Source organism: Acartia tonsa, chromosome 11, assembly GCF_053477335.1.
Source record: "Acartia tonsa isolate MP-2025a chromosome 11, ASM5347733v1, whole genome shotgun sequence".
NCBI lineage: Eukaryota > Metazoa > Arthropoda > Copepoda > Calanoida > Acartiidae > Acartia > Acartia tonsa.
Genome location: NC_137270.1, coordinates 41,416,004 through 41,439,091, shown reverse-complemented (window position 1 = coordinate 41,439,091; position 23,088 = coordinate 41,416,004). Strand labels below are relative to the sequence as shown.

At 32.9% G+C, this 23,088-nt stretch overlaps 1 protein-coding gene and 1 long non-coding RNA gene across 3 annotated transcripts; one reads left to right on the top strand and one right to left on the bottom strand.

Moving 5' to 3' along the window:
- LOC145331896 (uncharacterized) lies at positions 1 to 1,637 on the top strand. Its single transcript, XR_013883953.1, has 3 exons — positions 1 to 72; positions 756 to 830; positions 1,536 to 1,637. It is a non-coding gene; the product is annotated as an uncharacterized LOC145331896 (long non-coding RNA).
- Positions 1,638 to 2,145: 508 nt separating this feature from the next.
- On the bottom strand, positions 2,146 to 17,968 carry LOC145332331 (vitellogenin-like). 2 transcript variants are annotated; one of them, XM_080177324.1, is made up of 30 exons: positions 17,926 to 17,968; positions 17,590 to 17,635; positions 16,668 to 16,726; positions 15,682 to 15,738; positions 15,026 to 15,076; positions 14,389 to 14,575; positions 13,877 to 13,949; positions 13,251 to 13,356; positions 12,436 to 12,483; positions 11,730 to 11,844; positions 11,418 to 11,516; positions 11,015 to 11,148; positions 10,670 to 10,834; positions 10,498 to 10,568; positions 9,206 to 9,298; positions 8,943 to 9,087; positions 8,693 to 8,800; positions 7,365 to 7,547; positions 7,220 to 7,298; positions 6,796 to 6,917; positions 6,386 to 6,703; positions 5,198 to 5,313; positions 4,945 to 5,098; positions 4,647 to 4,819; positions 4,431 to 4,522; positions 3,692 to 3,933; positions 3,382 to 3,484; positions 2,926 to 2,984; positions 2,489 to 2,551; positions 2,146 to 2,246 (listed from the first exon to the last, which is right to left on the bottom strand). In XM_080177324.1, exons 2-30 carry the CDS (start codon positions 17,630 to 17,632, stop codon positions 2,220 to 2,222), a joined length of 3,285 nt encoding a protein of 1,094 aa, XP_080033450.1. In that variant the 5' UTR covers positions 17,633 to 17,635; positions 17,926 to 17,968; the 3' UTR covers positions 2,146 to 2,219. The 2 variants fall into 2 exon arrangements, with proteins under 2 accessions (XP_080033450.1, XP_080033451.1); XM_080177325.1 differs by lacking the exons at positions 13,251 to 13,356; positions 13,877 to 13,949; positions 14,389 to 14,575; ... (3 more) ...; positions 17,590 to 17,635; positions 17,926 to 17,968 and adding an exon at positions 12,897 to 12,992.
- Positions 17,969 to 23,088: the final 5,120 nt, after the last annotated feature.

Sequence of the window (23,088 nt, the reverse complement as noted above, 5' to 3'; positions counted from 1 at the left end):
AGGCAAGGCTTAACACTGGAAGAAATAAACAAAATGGCGGCTCCTGGAAACAGAAGACGACATTCTTCACAGGTATTATAAAAATTTATGCAGGAAGATTGATAGACAGATAGACATACAGATAAACAGACAGATAAACAGACAGAAAACAGTCAGAAAAACAGACAGAACAACCGACAGACAAAAAGACAGACAAACATACAGGGTTAACAAAACTTATTTGTCTATACAATGTATACCAGTGTTTAAGAAATGCTAAATCCTGCAACAATACAGACAGAAAAACAGACAGAAAAACAGACAGAACTACAGACAGAACAACAGACAGACAAACATACAGGGTTAACAATACTGATTTAACCTTATAATTTTTCCTTTTAATATCCGAGAAAAGCTGTCTACAATACGAAAAGAACTACATCTATAATACAAAGTAGAATAATGTCTATCCGTCCGTCCGTCCCTTAAGATCTCAGTAACCACTGCACTGATCGGATTCTACTCTTCAGGAAATATACCTACTGGAACTGTGTTGGTTTTAGGCTATTTTCTTGGGGCGTTTGACACCCCCAACTCCCCCAAATACAAAAAAATCCTCCCCCTTTTTTTCGTTACCTAGATACCTATTTTTTATGGGGAACAATGTTTTTACAGGAATTCTTCACAAAAAACTACTAGCAGCACCAGTAGTACTTATTTTTTTATATTTTTTTATTACCTCTAGGGGCGAAGCCGGAAGTATTTTTTTATTACAGGGAATGTTAACTAATACAAAATCTACAAAGCCCCGACAATTATATAGAAAAGAAACTTATCAAGAGAAACAAAAGGTAATTCATCATAATTTACTCGTTCTATAGTAATTTTTAAGTAGCTTAAATGTAACTAATTTTCCAGAAGAGAGGGGACATTTGATTGTAAATTTTATTGGTATCAAATGTTTTATAAAAAAAGACGTCTCTCTTTTTTTGGTCTTAAAAGTTTACGTGATTATGTAAAACATGGGTCATTTGTCACTAATATTGATTTAATTATTTGTGGAAAATTGTCAATAATACTATACGATACATGATTTTTCAGTATGGATCATAACCAGTTCTAATCCAGTAGATAACAATAGGTTTTAAAGCAATTCTGAAAAGATAATTACAATAATCTACGGGTTGTTGCTTTAGGGTACTCAAATTTTCAAAATTGAAAAAAAAATTTCTAAGCGGATAACGCCTACAATTTAAGTTAATTAATTTTGACCAATAAAAAGGTGGATTAGAAACTACCTGCGATCTAATTGGGTGAATGATGTACGACACTTAAGCTTATCCAATCAGAGTGCAGATATTTTTCAATCCACCAATCACAGATGTCAAAATTAATTAACCTATATTGTAATTTAGCTTTTAGATAAAGAATTATACAAAAATCGAATTTTATAAAAATCCTTAAGATTTGATGCAGTTTTCAAATCTCTCCATAACATTAAAATTCCTTCCAACTTATATATCCTAATATACATATTTGTATATTTTATTCTTTAGGAAGAAGACATTTTGAACATAGAAGATTAGAGAAAAACCAAATATTTGATAAAATTTATTAAACATTATTATATAATGTTTTAATATACTATTACTTAGTGTGATATTTGTTATGTGTTTTTGTTATACATGTTATTTTTTTTATGTTTTAATGGTATTTTAAAAAACTTTTCTTAAGGCCTGGGTTATCAAAAACTGCAAGATCATACCTAGATACTTTAAGTTATAGTTTTTTTTTTATTTCAATAGTTTAGCATTACAAAATGCTTTGTTAAAGTCATAAAACAAGAAAATATTTATATTGGATTATTGCAACTAAATTACAGCCTTCTATCTTTTACACATAATAAGAGATATAAAACAGGAAGGGGGGTATATCATTTATGCCTTCCTCCCCCAACAATCCACTAAGGGATTAGGATTAGTAGTTATTATCCAAAGACGTTATGCAATAAACATTTTTTACTAAAAAAGGAAATTAATTTTTAATTGCAAATCTTAATTACTTTTTCAATTTTCCTTTTTTAACATGTATTTGCAATAGACATATAAATTTTATTTAATTAAATAAAAAAAAATAACTAATTAATAACAATAAAAACCACAATCCTTGCTTTTAAAATTTATTCTTTAAAATTGATCAAAAATTTAAACAATATAGTAAAGAATCCTTAGTTGTTTATTTCACAGAGCATTACAAACTCCAGGAACCTAAAAAAATTATAACCTTTTATTTTTAAATTATTTTTAGGTGTTGGGATATTCTGCTCTATACATATTACATTATGTCAAAAACAAATTTATTTGTAATAGTTGTTGAAATAACAGTATATATATAAAAATAAATATGAACTTTGCATTTAAAAGTACAATAGTATTCATATTAACAGTTTCAGTAAGAAAAATGAAACATAGAAAAAAAATCTTAGATCCCATAAAAAGGTTTTCCATACCTGAATCCTGACTGTAATAAGCAGGCCACGACCTCTGGGCACTTTCAGTCCGCGGATTTCAGCCTCAAATAAAGAATCACTTTCATAAATATATATATTTGTTTTATTAAGATCAGCAATGGATTTTATCTACTAAAAATTTATTTGAACCCGTGACAGGAATTTGATTTTAAAACTTAGGCTTTAAGAATTAGATTTCTAGTATCTCTTTGAAACAGATTAATATCAGGTGGATTAGAACCAGATCTCAACCATACTGAAAAATTATATATAGCATCATATTATATACAATTTTCTACGAATAAAAGAATGTGCAATCATAAGATTAAAAGGCACGGACTAAAAAAAATTGTTTTGATCCTAGAAAAATTCCATCTTTTTACATTTTTTTATCCGCAGAAAGCTGTTCATAATATTATGCAAGAAATAACTATTACCTGCTTGATTTGAATATCTGAGTAGCAGGAGAATTCAACACTTTTGGTTTCTATATCACCTTTGGAAGAAAAACAAAGATAAATTTTTCAAAAAGTAGCAAATACAGATAAAAAGTAAAACTGATATTGATTGATTTTATATGAATAGAATTATTTTATGTAAAAATGAAATTAAAATAAAAGTACATCATATTGTCTAAGTATTTTGAAAAGAATCAGGGAGCTAATGGTTGTTAACTGATATACATCCCTAACAATAATACACAAAATACACATATTGTAGATATCAATTAGTGGTTGAAATGTTAGGTCACGCAACTACATGAACCAAAGAAACCAAATTTAATAACAGTCATCAAGGTTGTTAAGTCAACAAAAAAGAACACAGTATTACAAGACTTTGGGGACTAACGTAATAAACAGCCCAATGACCCCACCATCCCTGACTAAATCTACCTTGAAGACAATCAGAACCACACTGAAGAAGTTTCTGGCTAGAGAAACAAGTTTGATGCTGAGTAGATTTCAGTTTCAAATGTTCTTTTCTCATACAGTCTTTCTAAAATTTAAATAATGTTCAAGGCCTTGATCTTGACCCGATGACAAAATAGAAGTACTTAACTTCAGTTCAATCAAATGTCTTACAAATAAAACTCCTATAAATTTGGGCATGAAAAGATCACCCTGAGTTTCTGTTTGATTACATTTAATATCTTTTGACTGCCCCCCTTCTATTTTTGTCAACTTGTAATGTATCTCACATTACCTGTTCAGCCTTGATAATTCTTGAGTGTCTAGATCTGCCTGATAAGGATCCTCCAGCCATAGCTCCTCCTGATAAGGAACCTCCAGCCATGGCTCCACCCGCCATGGAATCTCCAGCAAAAGCTCCGTCATAAGCCTGTACATGAGTTTCCTTCAGGGCCATCTTGGGGAATTTAATCTTGAAGGTCTTCACTTGTTTATCATCAATGTTGTCATCAGTAGTTGGAAGAGTTGCTTTAACATCTAAAATTAAGTTTTATTTGAATACTCTCAATATAGAAGAATTCAGAGGGGTGCAGATAATGGGGTTGTCAATGTACAAACCCTGAAATAAATAAGAGTAGTGTATTAACCACCCTGGGTAATGGTATTCACCATTCTACAACCCAATTATAATATAGCTACATGATAATTTGTATGACATCAATTATTTTCCAATTTAGGGACACTTTCTTTACTTTGAGTTAGATGGTAAGGTGGCTACATTTCATATTAAAAATATAATCCTCTTGCTGTCTGTAATATACCCCCTTAACCCCTATGTGATGTTGAAAATTTTGGGAGCGCCACATGCATTCCCTGGTTAAACCCTCTGCTTGCCACTTGATAAATTCTAGAGGTTTATTACAAGATATGTTGAAGGCAGATCACTATATGGTTTAACCAATATAAATCAATTGAACCAAGGAATACTGGGATTTTTGTAGTAAGATATGTCAGTTTGTAATATTTTATCTTACCTTCAGTGTTGATTTCAAGAGTGTTCTTATCAAGGACAGAATGAACAATGTTAAGCAGACCAAGTTCCTTAGCACAAGTGTAAAACATCTTCCTGGCATTAAGCGTGTATGTTATTTTTATATTTATTTTGTATTGGCATTCTTATGAAATTTGTAAACTATTGAATTATAATTTCATAAATTATAAACTTGAATGGTTTTGCAATATATCTATACCTTGTTTTTGAGTTCTCTTGGGGGTTAACTTCTACAGACAATTCAGAATCTGCACCATGAATAGGTGTATCCTTGACAGTGAGAGACATCTTTTGTACAGTTTGAACATCAACTCCAGCTGCCATTATTCTTCTAGTGAAAGGACAGATGGTTCCCAAGTAACCAGTTTTTACCTGAAATGTGATTTTTCTAAAAAGAATAGTAACAAACAAAATTAGTCAAATGTGTGTCTGTTTTTACTGAGAGACTCTCAATTAGTCCTTTTTTTATTAAAATTAATGATTATATTAAAATGTACCTGAATAGTATTAATCCCAACAGCTGGTGAGCCTTGCTTTAACCTCAAATTGGCCACTGCAGGAGAATGAACCTCCAAGAGGAAAGGTAATCCTATCTCAGATGGAATGATCACTTCATTTGGAGCAGAGTCAAAGATTTTGGTAAGTCCAAATCTTAATAAGTGCAATAATTAATACTTTTATTAAAGGACTAAATAGTACAATCTGAACCAAAAATATATATCATATGGTATCCAATTTTATTTCCATTACCTGAGGGAGTTGGTTTCAATTTGTTTAATCAGATTATCAGCTAAACTTTCCTGTTGTTCTCCTACTGGCCACAGAGAAATTTGAAGGGTTTCGTACATCTTAGCCCAGGCATAAAACTAAGGTTTTTAAATCATTTATAATTAACCAAAATAAAATTTTACTAGCACTCCTATAAAAAAGGGAATTTTCATATGGAAAACAATTCTTGGAAAAGGGAAAGAATCTGTCAGGACCTTAGAGTTGTTTTTGTCAAGTGATTTGTATGCAAATAATTATAAAGACAGATATTAACCCATTCGTGCCGAGCGCCAATTTTATGGACGTATCAAGCTGAAAATTTCAGGGAAGCTTTATTATGGTAAAAACGGAATTTCATTTTTTTTGCTCTAGTGGCGTCCACAGGAAAGTTGCAAATAAACCCAGTTCGGCGTGAGTAAAGAAACTTTTTGCCATAGGTACCCATTTTTGGCGGTTTCCCCCGGTATTAAAACCCGTTTTTCTTTTAAATACCCGTTTTTGAACGTCCAAAGTGAGTTGTAGAGTAGCTAATACTACAATACGATCTGTAATTGAAAACTACAAAACCTCTTGTAATTTATAGAGCTACATGTAAGATAGGAAATGATTTATATCACATTTAGTGTTTTGGCTATAGGTGCCACCCCTTTTCGGTTAATAAAACCCATTTTTGTTGTTGTTGTAAAAAAGATCTATTAGTAAAACCAGGTAATAAAAATTTCGGACCTTTCCCCCATATGCCGAGGCGGAGCTATATAGCACGTAAAAAACGATACAAAAATCATATAAAAAATAATAATTTGGATAAAAACAATTTACAAATGGATGTAGTTGCCAATAAACTTTAAATTTCACGAAAAAAAATCAGCAACTTTACTACATAAAAAAAAGTTAGGAGGCGTATTTTGAAATCACCTCGTTTTTCTTGGTTTTCAAATTTTGTTCAGCTATACTGGCAAACAGAAGTAAACAAAACTGCCTGCTCCAGGGGGAAATGAAAACCTGGGTAGTAGAGGGGGGATTCATACTGAGAATGATGCTATTTAAGAAACTGCAAACCGTTTTTTTTTTTTTGATTTTTTGTAACCGGGCGATAAAAGCTGGTTTGTCACTAATGGGTTAAGACATATTGCCTTGAAATAGGAAATGTAATTAGTATAATGGACACACCTGCTTGTTGGGATGTAACATGAAGAGGGAATCGAGATAGTTAACTTGATGAATACCATTCTTTTGAATTTTTCTATAGTAGTGTACCAATGGGGTGTATCCCTTAGAATCACCCACAAATCCAGGATCAGTATAATCATGAGAGACATCGTCATAACTGTCATAACTCCTCACTCTGGTAAGTTCAGACGGCAAGATTGACTTCAAATAGTCAGCAAACAAATAACATTTATCTGTATTGCTAATGAATTCGAGTTTCTTGATGTCAGAAATTTGAAGATTCATACTCAAGTAGGGCATAAGGGCTGCAATTCTCACCTGCAAATAATTATTCCAATATTTTAAATATGTAGATTTTACAAATGTGTTTTAAAAATTAAATCTGATTATTTATGGGTGATAATTCTTACTTCTGGTATCATGTCTCTATTGAAAAGTACTTCTTCCAACATATTCTTGATCTCCTCAGTATCAGCAAACTTGTCTGGTTTCAAGGACAGTAAAGCAATAATTTGTTGGAGATTAGAAGATCCTGAACACAATAATTGAAATGTTATTATTGAAGAATAAAATGGTTTAGGCATTAAAGTAAATTAGATCATAATTGATTATACCTAGAAATAAAAAAGAAATATATTTAAATGTTATATTATATTACAAACAGCTTTCCATAGATACAAAATGTGCAATTATAAACCAAGTTTTTTAGCCCTGAGATACCCTAGAAAACTATATACAATACGATCCTAGACAGTGTTTTTTTGTATGGATGAGAACTGGTTCTAATCCACCAGATATTAATTAGTTTTGAAATAATATGAGAACACAATTTACCTTGGCCCTTGATGATAGGTTTCAGATAGGCCAACAAAGATGGATGAGCCAGAGCATTCATGCTCAGAATAGCTGATATCTATAAACATTTAAAATTATTTTAGATTATTATGTGTTTAGTTAATTATTACTATAGATATTTTACCTTCATATGTTGATCTTGGACAGTTTTAAGATTATCAACAAGGTAAGGGAGATACTCATCATGCATAGGTTGAGACAATTCATCACAGAAATCACCCAGAATATGAATAGGGAAGTTCTGATGTCTTCTTGTATGGATGCAAGCCTTGTGGAGTATTTCAGCAAGAGCAATATCACCATTTGCCTAGATCAAATGCGAATCATGGAAAGAAAATGAAGTAGAAGGTTTCAGTGTATTTTCACAGTAGCTATTCTCCTTTTTTTGGCAGCCCATATTGGGTCAATTTCCTAACCCTGCAGGTCAATCATTAACATTTACCTAATCTGAAATAACCTATAATAGCTAATGTGAAAATACAACATGACCCACTACTTCGTTTTCTTTCCATTATCCTTAACCCTTACATATCAAGGGGGGGGGGGGTTTAAAGAGCCCCCCCCCCTCTAGTTTATTCCATCTAATTTTTTTTGTAGGTAAGATGGAGAGCTGTAACTTCATGACTTTTTAAGCTTAGTAATTATACGTCGGCAAGAGTTGATTTTATTAGAATATCTGGTCTGTGTCGGTCGTGGTGTCCGGTCAAAGTCGGTTGGGTAGCAAAAAAAATTAGAAAAAATTCTAGATAAATCTTAATTTCTACATTATGACTTTTGTGTATAAGGTAGAAACCTAAAAATTTTTAGGTAAATACCTAGATATCAATGACCATCTGAGAAAAGTGGTGTTATGACCGTTTGACCGCTCCCTGACCGAGTTTATGACCGATTTTTGTCCGGCTTTTATTACAGACATATATCATGAATATCGTGGCTTCTATTACAGCTAGAGACCTATATTTTTTTTTGGTAAATCCTTGAGCAATAATAAACAGATAAAAATATTAATTTGCGCCGCCAACCGCCGTTTTAACCTCCGTAACCGCCGAAAATGGCGGTTTCCGTTATTTTCCGTTTTTCGGCGATGATCAGAAAAAGTATTTTTTTTGTTATGAAAAATAAAAGTTCATCCTAAAATTTGGTCATCCTAGCTGCAAAATTGGCCGCTCTACAGCTGTTTTAAAATTTAGCGGCTGCCCGCTAAAAAGCGTCTAAGGAGCGGTCTGACTGCTATGACTAGAAAAAGTAATTTTCTCTAAAAATACACATGAACCACCAGAAAAAAATTTTAGGTCTTTATCTGTACCAGGAGCCGAGATAGAAGGGGGGGGGGGGCTCTTTGAGCCCCCCCCTCTGATCTATTAAGGTGGGAATTGGGGCCCGATCTGTAAGGGTTAAAAGCAAATCAAATTAGATTAGAAGTATCAATCAAGACTAAATAAAAAAAATCACCTTGAGGATTTTATTTTTAGAAATAGCATCAGACTTGACAAGTTCAAATATTTTGTGAATAATATCAGCTGATGGAGTTTGAATGTAGTGGGGCAGAGTAACAAGACTAATCATTTCATGATAAAAGATTTTTTGGAATAAAATTAATAACAACTATACAAATATTCTAAATTTTTCCAAGGATACTGCAAATCAGGTGAATTCATTAAGTAATCAAGATTTAAGTAAACTCAAGTAATCTTTATTTCCTGTAGAGAACTTGCTGATTAGAGAGTTCTTCATCATAAATTAGATCAATAAGAAAGTTGATAGCATAGTTAGTGCCAGTCATAAGAGCGGTGTCAAGAAACAAAGATTCAACAGCGTGCTTTTTCTCTTCGTTGGCTACTTTTTTTCTAGAAATATATGTCATATAAAAACAAGTTGTAGTATTAGTAAAATGATTATTATGTTTAGACTAATATACATTTTGAACTTTTAAAAGATAAAACAACTTTCTTTTTAAAAAATCACCTGATGATATCAAGTAGATCCTTGAGATTGTCTTCATCCAACAATGAAATAAGATCACTTGTGGTTAGCAGAGTATTGGCAACATAGTGGTCTTACCAATAATTCATTCATATTTTAACCCTTAACGGTCGGGGGGGGGGGGGGGGGGGGGCGTTGAACGCCCCCCCAATCCGGTTTTTTCTATCTCATTTTCTGTGTGTGAAAGATAAAGAGCCCAAACTGCTTGACTTTTTAAGTATGGGTATGACACATAACTGAGAGTTGGAATTTTTTAAAAATCTCCATCCTGGCGGGCACAGGATGCCAGCAAACCTGGCAGGGTCATCCAGGTAAAGAGCAAAAATATTTTTTTTGACTAAAACAAAGCATTTTATCGTACCTAAATACTAAAAAATCCTCTAGTAGTACATCCTTATATAAAATACAGGTGTTCATGTCACTTTCAGGTTCCAGGTATGATCCTGCAGGTCCTGATCCTCCAGGTCTCCAGAAATCTTTAAAAGGCTCCTGTGGCCGCAATTTTTGACTTAGAGACTTCAAATTTTAAACTTAAGCTTTTCTTACATGTCTATATAACGTATTAAAATTTCATGAAGATCCGCCGCCGTTTTCCCGCCAACCGCTGACTGCGGCGGCTGGCAGCTGCTAAGTACAGCTGCGGCCGCTGAAATTTATATTTTGATATTTCTAATGTAAAATTTACATAAAGATAAACATTTTCTGGAAAAAAATTTTTCTTCTAGCTTCAAAAATAAGAAAATTACAGCTGTTTGAAATTTTTAAGTCAAAAATAGACCTAAAAACAAAGGTTGTTAAAAAAAGGGTGAAGGAAGCGAAAATTGACTTAGACTTATAAAAGGTCGGAAATTTATTATCAAACAGGGGACTTGCACAAAAAAATCTAGCCCTCTAGCTCTAATAGGAACTGAGATAATAAGGTGCGGCAAGGGGCCCGACTGTAAAGGGTTAAAAGTTGGATTCTGGAAAGAGAACAAAGAAGCTGGTGTCATTGTATTTTCACAGTAACTTTTCTCCATATTTCTAAAGATTTACCTAACCTAACATAACCCAAAATAATCAAAAGCTACTGTGAAAATATGACGAAACCCGCTAATTTGTTTTCTTTCCATGATCCAAAAAGTTATTAATTTGTAAAAAGAAAAATTTATTCAGTTGAATTTTTATTGCAAGGTTAGGCAAAGACAGAAAAATAGCCTAAAAGCATCCCAAGACCTATGTAAAGCATCCCTAAACTTGAGAACTCAATCTGGTAATTAATGAATGAGATCCCTGTTTCCCAGTCATCTTGTTGCAGTTTTTCCAAAAGGTCCTGAAGATCAATAACTATCTTTTGCTCAATACTAGTTGCACAAATAATGTTTTCTTATTTAAAATAGACAAAAAAAACTCATTCTTAAGGATAAAAGACTTTAATGTTACTTTTATTCTAAAGAAAACAATCCTTTTGGGTTTAAGTTTGTACAGCAGAGAGCGTCTGGTATGATTGTTGTTGAATAATGTTTCTTCATACACTTTATTCTCAGTAACTTCATCATCAGAACTGTCATCAGTGTTTGATCTTCTAGATCTTTTCATGTCTGTGATTTCAGTATACTCATACAGAATATCCTGAATAAGATTGTATAATAAAATTATCAGAAGAAAGGTGTTAAAGTACCAGTAGAAAGCTGCAGAGGATAATATCTACATGATTTGTTTGATTTGAGATCCCAATAAGAAAATAACTATTTCATTGTTGTATCAAGGTTCATTATAATATTAAGGGGTTTAAACTAAACTGGACTCTACCTGAATCATTCTTGGAAGTTGAATTTCATCTAATTTAGAAAAGGTGTCCCTTTCATCAACAAGCTTCAGAGTTTGTAGGGTACCACCAAAATTTGGCTCATCTTGAGGATCAATCAGTTTCTGTTGAATTTCACCTAAAAAAAATAAGTGTAGAAAACTAAATAGAAGAATAATTACTTTAAGTTCTTGTAATCACTCAGATTGTCATAATGTCAGGAGGGAGGGGACATTTGGCTGTTTATTACACGAATCTCCAAAGTTTTATAATAACGCTTTCTTATTTGATGGCTTAACAACTTTGGGGACGTATATTGTATGGTGATTGGTTAGTTCCTTTAATTTAGTGTCTAAATGTTTCAACTACTAATATATTATGTATCCAAATTGTATACCACTAAATTACCTTCACTGATAATGTAGAGAAGTTTGCTAGAGTCAAAACCTTGACCACAAGTCAGATATCTTGTCAAAGAACTTCTTTGCCAGTTGGGGGCACAGGTCCCTAAATGGAAAATTCATTTTGATCATACTAGTTTGATCATTATCCTAGATAAAAGTTACTGGTTGAATGTCTGTCTGTGTTTGTCTGCAGTAAAAGATCTCACTAATTGTTGTACAATAAAGCTTTTTACCTGTCCCAAGAAGATTTAGTATAGAAAAACATAACCCTCCATTATTTGTGTAGGTGCACAGTTTCACTTTTAAAAAAACTAACCTCTTCTGCATTTATAAACACCATGTTGGTTGACATTGAATGCAGTTTTGTTCAGACAAGAGTTGAAATCTCTTGTCTTGGTTATTTCAAACATTTGGTTTTCAGAGCACTTTTCCTGGAGGCCAAAATATGTAGTGAAACTTTTTTTGCTAAGAGATTTGTAATAAAAGGTAGAACTCTTTAAGCCTCCTATGAAATTAACAGGATGTCTGTATCTGACTGTACTAAAGGATCTTGCCAAGCACTGGACCGATATGATCCTCCTTTACAATGTAACTTTGCATAGGTCCTGGGAAGGAAAACTTAGCCTATTATATAAGGTATTAAGCATTTTTTGTCTGTCCCAAAGAATCTCACTAACCGCTAAACCGGTATTGTTCTTCTTTACTTTGAAGCTTCTTATAGGTCCTGGAAAGGTTTTTGACTATTTTTGGGAAGGTCGTCTTCACCCCTCCTCCCTCCAAAAATATTTGTTTACTCTTTTGAAACTCAAATTTAAAAAGGGATGAGGTCAACTTTTCCCTCTCCTACCTTAAGTGCCCCTAGAGGCTTCTAGGGGCGTAGCCGCTAGTATATAAAAAAAGTAAATTTTGTGCAAACCATAGAAAGTATCATCAAACAACCTGCAGAAATTAACTCTTTTGATTGCACAACCTTTGCACCAAGTTATTTTATCTTTTATCTATATTTTGTGTACTTATTTTGCCTTGAGTTGCAATTCTTCAATCAAATCTGGAACTAAATGGTCTGGTACCTGAATAATATTCAGAAATATAGATAGATTTTATATTGATGATTTAGATTACTAAATTTGTGTTTCTTTTGAAGATACTGTGAATGGAATGAATATGTTATTGTGATTTGTTTGATGAAAGATAAAAAAAAGTTTTTTGACTGAGTTAAATACCTAGCACTTTTATTATTATTATTTTCAATGTATTTTTTAATTGTAAACCTGAATTTAAGTTCAAGGCTGGGGGTAAATGGTGTTTAACTCCCTCAAACTTTGAAACACCTCATTTTATCACCCACAATTTTTTTGAAATACATTGGTTAACTCTCTCATACCTTTAGCATAATTAGCATAATCTTTTTTACCCCTCTTAAAATAAAGAGCTTAAAGTACTTTTTTTTCACCAGGGTACTTTCTTTGAAAGCACCGAATACCTGGCTGAAGTGTTATCTGTTCTCACAGACTCCATCAATGCCCTGTTCCATAACTATACCTGGCTGAAGTGGTATCTGTTCTCACAGACCCCATCAATGCCCTGTTCCATAACTATACCTGGCTGTAGTGGTATCTGTTCTCACAGACTCCATCAATACCCTGTTCCATAACTATAACTGGCTGTAGTGGTATCTGTTCTCACAGACTCCATCAATACCCTGTTCCAAAACTATACCTAGCTGAAGTGGTATCTGTTCTCAAAGACTCCATCAATACCCTGTTCCATAACTATACCTGGCTGAAGTGGTATCTGTTTTCACAGACTCCATCAATACCCTGTTCCATAACTATACCTGGCTGTAGTGGTATCTGTTCTCACAGACTCCATCAATACCCTGTTCCATAACTCTCCAAGTACTATCCAACTTGGTGCGACCTTCCTGCCTCACAGAGTTAGACCTGTGAAGAAAAATAAAGTTTAAAAAATTAAGTAAATCAAGGATCTAAAGGGAAAATACAATATCCGATAAACGTATGTGTATTCCCAATGAGGATTTGGAAAATTATCCCTTCTGTAGATCATAATTTCAATTTGAAATGTTTGGTCACTCAACAAATCAATATTGAACAATCAAATAAGAAACATATTTTTATAAAACTTTGGGGACTAGTGTAATAAACAGCCCAATCTTCCCTTCCTCCCTGGTGTAATTATTTGTTTTTCAATGTTGAGGGAAATAGCAAATAGAGACTACACCCTTAGAGAGGTCTCTGGGGTCACTAATGGAAAGAGGCGATTTTTCTTGGGAGGGTAGGGATACCCTCTTAGAATAGTTAAATACCTACCATTAGAAGCGTCAATGTAAAGAAGACATATCAGTTAATTTGTTAGCAAGATTCTTTGGTACATACAGAAGGACAGATATCCTGTTACTTTTGTATAAATATAATAATATAATAGTTTTATTAAATAATATACCTAACAACAGGTTTGTCGTGTTCTTGAATCTTTATCATTGAAACCAAAGCTTTCTTGAAATTCAATTCCCACTCTGAAAAGTTTTGAAGTTTTTTCTCAGGTGTTTTATATCAAACAAAATTGTAGAAAAAGGAAAACATAAATACAAATTCATGTATTATTTCTTGGATGTTGCACAATTTTTTCATGTATTATAAAAAAGATATGCTTACACCTGGCTAAAATAGCGATAACCACATTCTACACTACATCCCCTTTATTCCTACTGCATGAATGAACTGACCAACGAATGAGGTCCATAATAGCAACATAAATTAATGACAAATTTCCCCCTGTCAATAATTCTACGTATCCTATGTATATCTTTTATTAGTTAATTTTACAATCTGATAATTAGCTGATAACTATGGTTTGACACTTCTGCTTCTAATAAATTATAAGAGCTATCCGTTTCAGACGGACCGACCCCTATTCTAGAAAATTTTCAATACTTGAAAAATCTCAACACTTACCAGGTTCTTTTTCAGAGACAATAATCTCGGAGAGAATTCCATTTCTCATTGAAAACTTGATTGGTTTCTCAATGAAAGAATGGTCCGGAGATTTGGTCTGGTTGGCCACCAGATCCAGGGTCTTCCAGCTGCTGGCGGCAGCACCATCAAACATTTCATTGAAACTCTTGTATTTTACATCTTTTACCTTTAGAAAATTAGTTATGTTTAGGAATATATCATGAACGTCCAACATTTTTGGGGGAAGTAAAAGACTAGTTATAGGGCACATGTTGGATATGAACCCCAAACACACTAAGGTCTTTCTATAAAACCTAATAACCCAGGTGTTTGGACAGAAAAGGAGAGATGGACTCCTCTTAGTTATCCTGGGTTGTTGGACCTGGCATAACAGTGTAAGGTCTGTTAAAAGTTCATCTATGTACCTATCTTACTTACTTACTTACTTACTAAAATGGTATACAATAGTAATAAGAGTTAGCATGAGCAAAGAAGAAAAATCTAGTATTGTTTATTTTGTTGGGGAAAAAGTCAATTATCGCTTCGCAGACATGCTAATCTGATGTATTTTACAAAGGGACGGACGTATGGACATTAAATATCTTTATAGAGTAGCTACGCTACTAAAGATACTTACAAACAGATGAAACCAATTGTTAGGGTACACTTGAAGGATCAACTTGGCCTGTTATTTCAAAAATTTTATTCAAAATATATTTCAATAAACTTTTAGCTTTGCACAAATATCGATGTAAAATTACTTGCATTTTGTGACATATTTTCATGTATTCTAACAAAATGATATTTGCAGCTGCCTAATCTACCGATACCCCCAATCCACCTTTTGTATGAACGAACTGACCATTAAATAGGTTCTATATTAGCAAATTGAAGACAAATTATCTCTTGTATATACATCCACGTTCACTATATCTATTTTTTCACCTATCCAAGAGGGGCTGGAGGAGAAAGGGAGAAAAAGAATGAGGACTAAATATGATATAGATTATTTTTTTAATCCCAAAAACATTTTCAATTTTTAATTTAAGAATAGGTATGTCTTGCAGTATTATTTTATAGACAGCTTTCCGCAGATATTAAAATAAAAATACTGGTATTAATTGTATGATTTTAATATTTGTGGAAAGTTGTTTGTGATGTGATGCTATAAAAGATTTTTCAGTTTAGCTGAGATTCAGTTATAATTCAGCGGACATCAATCGGTTCAAATCCAGCGGATATTAATCGGTTCCTAGCTAAACTGGAATTAATGATGAATATATTTTTTTCCTGCATATAAACACCAGAGTATTGAGGGGCGAGGGTGGGTATTCCAGACAGAATTCTTCCCTAAAATAACAATGGGTCACAGTGGCGTTTGAAGGTTATTTTAGGTTAAGTAAGTGTTAATGATTGCCCTGCAGGGTTAGAAAATAGGCTTCGCAGGGTTAGAGCCCCCCGCAGGGGCTAGAAATAGGAGAAACGCTACTGTGAAAATACGACAAACCGACGAAGACAAAACTGTATAACTTTTGATTCCTGTGACGTCATAAAATGAGGAAGATGAGAGATGTGAAATATGACGTCAAAAGTGGAGCCAAAATTATGCAGTTTGGTCTTCGTCCGATAAATCCGAAATTTCGTTTTCTTTCCAAGATTTATAAAAATTAATAATTATGTATTGGTACTTTCTCTCAAATATTTATTGTAACACCCAAACCCTCAAACCTTCAAAAATACAATAAATGGGGTTAGTTCATAAAAAAATTAAATAGTTGAGAAAAATTGTGGTTCTTCACTATTCAAAATATATATTCTTTTTGTAATCATCACCGTAAATTAATACATCAGCACTAAAACTATTGGTTGAAAAGTATGTACAATGTTAGTTTGAAACCAACCAATCAATTACCTAAAATATTTGAGCCAACAACGTGGTGAAATTTGGTCAATGTCCCCCTATTTAATGGATATTATAGAGTAAACATTTTTTATGATTTTTCGACGTACACACTTACATTAGTTATAGAGTAGCTTCGCTTCTACAGTTGTTACCTCATATTGAAAATAGCGGCTACGCCCTTATCATTAAGGGGCTCTGTGGTCAAAGGGAATGAGAAAGAAAGAAAAAAAAAACAAAGATTGAAAAATCCAAAAAATAGAATGGCCTATAATCATCCCAGAACCTAAAGTGGAGAACCCAATTGTTTGAGCAGTTATCAAAATCTTAAGCTACAAAGACAAAAAAAACCTTACTACTTTGTAAAATAAGATGTTACCTCATATTGATATTCGTATTCCCTGCCAACTTGGTAAAAGTGTTCAATGCAATGAACACCTAAAATAATTCATGAGATGATAGGGTATTGAAAGGTCAAATTTTATAAAGTACACAGTTTTTCAAATCTTGGTCTGTATTTATGTCTGTTTGTATGTCCGTCTGCATGTCTGTCTGTATGTCTGTCTGTATGTCTTTCTGTATGTCTGTCTGCATGTCTGTCTGCATGTCTGTCTGCATCTCTGTATGTTTGTCTGTATGTCTGTCTGTATGTCTGTCTGTATGTCTGTATGTCTGTATGTCTGTATGTCTGTATGTCTGTATGTCTGTCTGCATGTCTGTCTGCATCTCTGTATGTTTGTCTGTATGTCTGTCTGTATGTCTGTCTGTATGTCTGTATGTCTGTATGTCTGTATGTCTGTATGTCTGTATGTCTGTATGTCTGTCTGTCTGTATGTCTGTCTGTCTGTCTGCATGTCTATCTGCATGACTGTATGTTTGTCTATCTGTATGTAAGTCTGTATGATGGTATGTATGTCATTCTGTCTGTCTTCATGTTTGTATGTTTTATTCTGTCTGTATGTCTGTCTTTATTTCTGTTTATACGTCTCTTTGTACATAACTAGCGGCTTCGCCCCTAGCCTCTAGGGGCTTCGCTCCATGAGGTAAGGGGAAGTCAAAAATAGGCCTGCTACAGGCTGATGCTTAGCACGTTAGCCTACCTAAATGAAAAAAAAGGGGGTTAGATAATTTTTTTGGGGGGGTTGGGGGGTCCCAAGCAAATAGCTTAAAACAACCACAGGACCAATAGGTATATACCCTGAAGAGTAGAATCCAATCCAGTTTAGTGGTTACCGAGGTCTTAAGCTTCAGACGGACGGACGGACAGACATCGTTCTACTTTGTATTATAGATAACTCTACCTGTTATAAAAATTAGGCATGTTAGGATATCTCTCGTTTTCATCCTTATTTACAAAAATATTATTTTAAAAACACATTTTTTTACTTTTAACACATCGCATAATATTGAATTATAGACAGCTTTTCGCTGATATAAAAATGAATAATTCCAAGATTAAAATCAGTTTGATTTGATGAAGGCCCTCTATGATTTTTATCTAATATTCGTTAAAAAATTGTCTGTAATATTGCTATTAATGATTTTTCAGTATGATTGATAGGACTGGTTCTAATCCAGCGGAAATTAATCGGTTTCGAAGCCATACTTGAAAATATTTTAATAAAATAATATTCCCTGAATCGATGATAAAAATCGACTAAACATGAAACAAAGAAAAAAATATTATTTATAAGGAAAATTGCTTAATTGCATTTTTTAAAGCGAAGTTTTTCTATAATTAGGGTCGGTCCGTCCGTACGTCCGTCCGTACGTCCGTCCGCAACGGATAGCTTTTTTCGTTAATTTAGGCATGTTAGAATTGTCCTACTGATTTTAAACTTTGCATGGTGATTCCTGTAGTAGTTAGGCACGATTTAGAAAGCGTAGCAACTCTATAATCATTACCAGAATGTCCGTACGTTCATTTTAAACATGTTGATTTTTTTACTTTTTTAACAAAAAATTTTTATGTGATCTAATAATCCGATTGATCTGATTTTTGGTATACTGATTCCTGGGACAACAAAGTACAATATTATAAGCGAAGCAACTCTATAATCAAGTCCTTAAAAATGTAAGTATGTCCATAAACATTACTCTGTATCAAGCAGTTTTTCAACAATTTTACTTACAATTTTGCTTCGACATTTATTCATTTAACATTTATATTCTGAATATTCAGTTCTGACACTATACAAGTGTTAGTGTCCGTTTGTCCTACCGTTTCAGTGCTTCGCTTTTATGGATGTTGTCATCCTTGTTTTTCTTGATTTTAACTTTAATGTATCTGAATAATCCAACCTTATATAAAAGAAACTGGATGTCTTTGTTTCTTTATGCAAGCTTTAGATCTAACCACTGAACCAATGTGATTCATCTTTATAGTGAAGATCTTTAAGATCTCAAAACTTGCATTTGTTTTATTTGTAGCGTGTCAGATCGCTGTCGAGCAGGTGTTGGGTTTGATATTGGCACCGCTTCATGAAAGTTACGTTAAAAAATGTGAATACAATTACAAGTAATGCGCTTGATATTAATAGAATTAGTAATGCCTTGGCCCTTGGAGAGGTGCAATTCATTACAATGCTGCACAGTTAAGGCTTCCAGACAAAGGTTGTTTAATCTAGGGGTTGGTTGTCTGTAACACCCATCGAGGGCGTTGCTACAAAAGACCAACTCTACAAAAGACCAACACCTACAAAAGACCAACTCTACAAAAGAACAACGCCTACAAAAGACCAACTCTACAAAAGACCAACACCTACAAAAGACCAACACCTACATAAGACCAACACCTATATATTGTTATATAAACATTAAATCCTATTATATAATGTAGTAAGCGTTTTTTGTCTGTCCCGAAGGATATCGCTAACCGCTGAATCGATATTATTCTCCTTTACAGTGAAGCTTCTTATATGTCCTGGGGAGGTTTTAAACTATTTTTGGAGAGGGTATCTTTACCCCCCTCCCCCTCCCAAAAAAATATTTTTTTATTCTTTTGAAACTCAAATTTAATATGGAATGAGGTCGACTTTTCCCCCTGCTAACTTAAGTACCCCTAGAGGCTTCTAGAGGCCTAGCCGCTAGTTTATTAATAAAGTAATACATATTAATACATGGTCGCAGCGCTCAGCCCCCTGGCCTACCTAGCCGCGTGCGCTCGGCCCCCTTTCCTATAACCTAACCTAACCTTACCTAAATATTGTAAAAAAATATATAAAATTTGAAAAAAATCTGCCAACCACTTTTTGTAAAGTCCACGAAATTCTAAACTATAAATAAGTTAATGTACATTAAACATTCATACATTATAGGTTAGGTTAGGGTAGGTTATAGGCAAGGGGGCCGAGCGTCCGCGGCTAGGCAGGCTAGGGGGCCGAGCTCTGCGGCCATGACCTTCTAGCATTACGATTTTTTAATGTTGGTCTTTTGTAGGTGTTGGTCTTTTGTAGAGTCGGTCTTTTGTAGGTGTTGATCTTTTGTAGCAACGCCTTAGTTGGTCTTTTGTAGAGTTGGTCTTTTATAGCAACACCCCCATCGAGCGCAATCCGAATACGGGTACTTGTTTTCTCAACTTAGAATCTGCTTTATACTTTATTCTTATCTAATGATTAAAACATGTTTTAAAGGCATTAAAAAAGTTCTTTGTTGATTAACTTTTTTTATATTATTTTGCTGACTTGTGCGGATTTTTAATTTTAGCTACTTTAGATATCAGATATATATGTTTGTCTTTCTACGAAAAGGTAAACCAGCTCCTGGATTTAAAACTGTCCATTAGTCTGTAACGGATAATTTTGATTGTAAATTTCAGCTTGTTAAAATTGCTCTATAGATTTTAAACTTGATTATAATGTAGAAAGCATAATATGTTTTTGATCTTTACCAAATGTATGCGGTATGTTCTTTTTCAAAATGTTGATTAAAAAAAAAAGTTTTAATAAATTTGATACAGCTGTCATTTGATCATGATTTTTAAAATGACGATTCCTAAGACAATCTAAAAACATCAGTATATTTGCTTTGCATGTCATATTTCTTGTTTAGTTATATAATAAGCTTTAAAATATTCCATCATAATTTAAGATGACAAAAAGCACAAATTATAATTGATTTATTAAAGAAAATGTCCCTTCCCTTCTTTCCTAAAGATCATCAATATTTAGAATCGAGCGTTAAATGATAATTTATATTGTTGCTATTGCTATTGCTAGGTAAGTGTCAAAACAGTATCAGCAAAACGTAATATTTTACAATTAATAGAGTTGCTACGCTTACAATTTGCTAGCAATTATATGGTACACATTAGATTAGAGTAACCATATTTATAAGGACGTAAATTCACAATATTATAGAGTTGCTACGCTTCCAATATGAATGCAATTATAAGCTATAAATCAAATATTTTGACTAATATTGGTATATTGCATGTCCAGGCAATAGAATGTACAAATAAAAACAAGGATGACAACATTCTTAAGTAGCGAAGATAGACGGCAAAAATTTTGAGGAATTGTTTAAACTTTACATATTTATATCTATCTACTTCTTTACAAACTTTCCAAAAAATGAGTTTCATATTAGCAACCTATATTGACGAAAAATTCTACTTGTTAATATAACCACACATATCCTATATCCATTATATTTCTCTCTCCCTCTCTCTCCCTCTTTCTCTCTCTCTTTCTCTCTCTCTCTTTCTCTTTTTTTCCCTCTCTCTGTCTCTCTCTTTTTCTCTCTCTCTTTTTTTCTCTCTCTCTCTGTCTCTCTTTCTCTATTTTTTCTCTCTCTCTCTGTCTCTCTTTCTCTCCATCTCTCCATCTCTCTCATCCAAATTCTGTATTGGACCGTACGAGATGTATTTGGGCAATATATACTATGGTTCTACCATATACATATATTTTCTCTCGGACGTTTCTTCCGTGTGTGTGTGTGTGTGTGTGTGTGTGTGTGTATGTGTGTGTGAGTGTGTGTGTGTGTTATATGCACATGCTTTTTGGTTTTTAGTTATTTACGAGATACTGTGCCATAGAGAAGTATAAACTATTTTTCCATAATTTTTTGTGATTTTTTGCTGTTTTAATATTAAATTATATCAAGTAGTAAGACTTTTAATGTCTATTAAGATCTCACGATACTAACCACTAAACTAATTGAGTTCTTCATTTTTTGTGTTGAGGTTCTAGGATGGTTTTATGCTATCCCCAATTGATTATATAGCCCCTTGGTACTAGGAGCGCAGCTGCTAATGTTCTATAAGTCAAAATAGCAGTGTTTTATAATATTTATAGGTGAAACATAAGAGTTTGTTTTGAAAGTTTAAGTATTTATATGATATTTTTATAAAGAAAAATCACGCAACCTGTTATATTTTAATATATTTTTTTTGTATCGCAGCTACTCTATAAATAGGATCAGTTTGTCCGAATTTTTAGAACTAAGAATAAATGAAGTATGTTCTATTAAATATGTCCATAAGATAGCTTTTAAATGATTTATTAAACCATCCTATAATATAAAGTAGTAAGGTTTTTTGTCATAATTTAAAGAATTGGTTGAATTGTCTATAAATAAGAACTTTATTGCATACTTAATTAAATGAAATAAATGTTGTCATTCTTGTTTTTAATCCTATTATATAAAGTTGTAAGGTTGTCTGTTGCTTCTGAAAGAATTAGTTATTAATTTTAGGGAAGCTTAGTCTATGTCCAGTTGTGTTTTAGACTTTTTTATTTATAGATTTATGTTTTATGCTATTTTTTTACATCAGCTTCTCTACAATCGCTTACATGATAGGTGTAAAGCAAATAAAAATTTTATAAAACTGTCTATTCATTTTTAAAAGCGAAACTTTTCTATAATTAGGGAAGGTCCGTCCGGACGTCCGTAACGGATAGCTTTTTTCGTTAATTTAGGCATGTTAGAATTGTCCTATCGACTTCAAACTTTGCATGATGATTCCTGTAGTAGTTAGGTACGATTTAGAAAGCGTATCAACTCTATAATCGTTACTATAATATCCGCACGTCCATTTTAAACATGTTTTTTTTTTACTTTTTTAACAACAATTTTTTATGTGATAAAATCATTCGATTGGTCTGATTTTTGGATTACTGATTCCAATGACAATTAGGTACAATATCATAAGCAAAGCATCTCAATAATCATTGCTAAAAATTTCAGTATGTCCTTAAACAGAATTCTATATTTAAGAAATTTTGAAACAAATTTACGTATAATTTTGTTAAAACTTATATATTCTTATTTAGTAAATAAGGTTATGACACTCTACAAGAGTTATTGTTCGTCTGTCATACCGTTTCAGATCTTTGCTTTTATGAAAATTATTATGCTTGTTTTTTTCAATGAATTTTGCATAATTTCCCTCTAGGACAAAACTATTATATCCAGATAATTTATCATACTATAACATAAAGTATAACGATGTTAGTCTGTCTGACTGCCTGGCTGAAGATTAAGATCTTGGTAAAACAGGTGAACATACCTACTGGTCCTGTGGTGGTTTTAAACTATTTTCGTTGGGGATGGGAATTTACTAAAAAATAACAGTATATCCGAATGTCTGTCTGTAGATTAAGATCTCGCTAACCACTTGACCAACATGGTTCTCCTTTACAGTGAAGCTTATTATAGGATAAATCAACGGGGAAAAGTAGACTAAAACCATCCAAGAATAAAATCTAAAGATAATATAGCCTTAAACTATCCCTGTACATAATCTGTAAATCTTCTCTAAATTGGAGAACTCAATCGGTTAAGTTTTTTTTTATATTATT